Here is a 983-nt window from a genome sequence, read left to right as displayed (position 1 = left end):
GCACGCACGCACAACCATATGTACCTCTAGTGCCAGGGGAGCTGATGCCCTCTTCTGGCCTCTGTAGGTACTGCACACATGCATGCAGGTAACTTACAAGTAAGAATAAATAATTCAAAAACATTAACAAACAGTAGTATGCACAGCAGCTACAAATATGTAGAAACACTGTGTGCATGTGCTTTAAATAACTTATATGTATTTTTTCTCTTCCTCTCCCTCTTTCCCACAATCCTCCGCCTCACATTGAACCCAGGACCTTATACATGCCAGGCAACACTGAGCTACACTCCGGTGGTATTTCTTACTGATTTTCTTACTGAGAATCCACAGTGACCTAACTGGTATCATTCCTACTGTCCTTCTGGAACATTCCCTCCCCTCGTACTCTTCCTGGGAAACTCCTGGTTCTACAAGACTCTATTCCGAGTTTATCTCCTCAGGAAAACCTTCCTGGTCCCCAGACTATCTCAAGGGGTGCTTTTTCCTGACTCCCAGAATTCTCACACTATTCATTACACATCTCGCTAAGAACTGTCACTTTGGAATTCTGTAGCAGTTTATCATTTCAACAAGCCTGAAAGGCGGATCTCAGTTTCCCGTTCTGTCTCCATACTCTGGGGAGGACTAGGCGCTGGTTAACATATGCCGCGGCATTTATTAACTGACAGACTGCTATTTGTACTTTGAGGAAAGTCTACATCACTCAGGCAGCTGGGCTGCAAGGGACACCGGAAGACGAATCTTTAAATTTGGCAGAAGAAGACACAGGTACAATTTCCTTGTGGTGAGGTTACCCTCGCCTTACAGCACCACAGCCTGAGCACCTGCTGTGGGTAGGCATCCTTTGTGCAGTGCTCGGCTCCTCTCCGTCCTCCTCCCACAGCGCCTGTCCTCCTCTTGTCTCCTGTCTGTTGGCTTTTCCCTTCATTTTCCTTTTTATTTTTTTTTTTTCGAGACAGGGTTTCTCTGTGTAGCCCTGG

At 46.4% G+C, this 983-nt stretch overlaps 1 protein-coding gene across 1 annotated transcript in view; it reads left to right on the top strand.

The window, feature by feature from the left end:
- Ccdc83 (coiled-coil domain containing 83) overlaps positions 1-983 on the top strand; it is a 31,430-nt gene that overhangs the window by 26,993 nt on the left and 3,454 nt on the right. Inside the window, exon 8 of the mRNA XM_021187030.1 lies at positions 692-771. Coding sequence (XP_021042689.1) covers positions 692-771 — 80 coding nt within the window. The remainder of the gene's footprint in view (positions 1-691; positions 772-983) is intronic.

The sequence above is a fragment of the Mus pahari genome, chromosome 1, assembly GCF_900095145.1.
Source record: "Mus pahari chromosome 1, PAHARI_EIJ_v1.1, whole genome shotgun sequence".
NCBI classification, from domain to species: Eukaryota; Metazoa; Chordata; class Mammalia; order Rodentia; family Muridae; genus Mus; species Mus pahari.
Note: the sequence above shows the minus strand (reverse complement) of the source record. Positions and strands in the feature narration are given on the sequence as shown.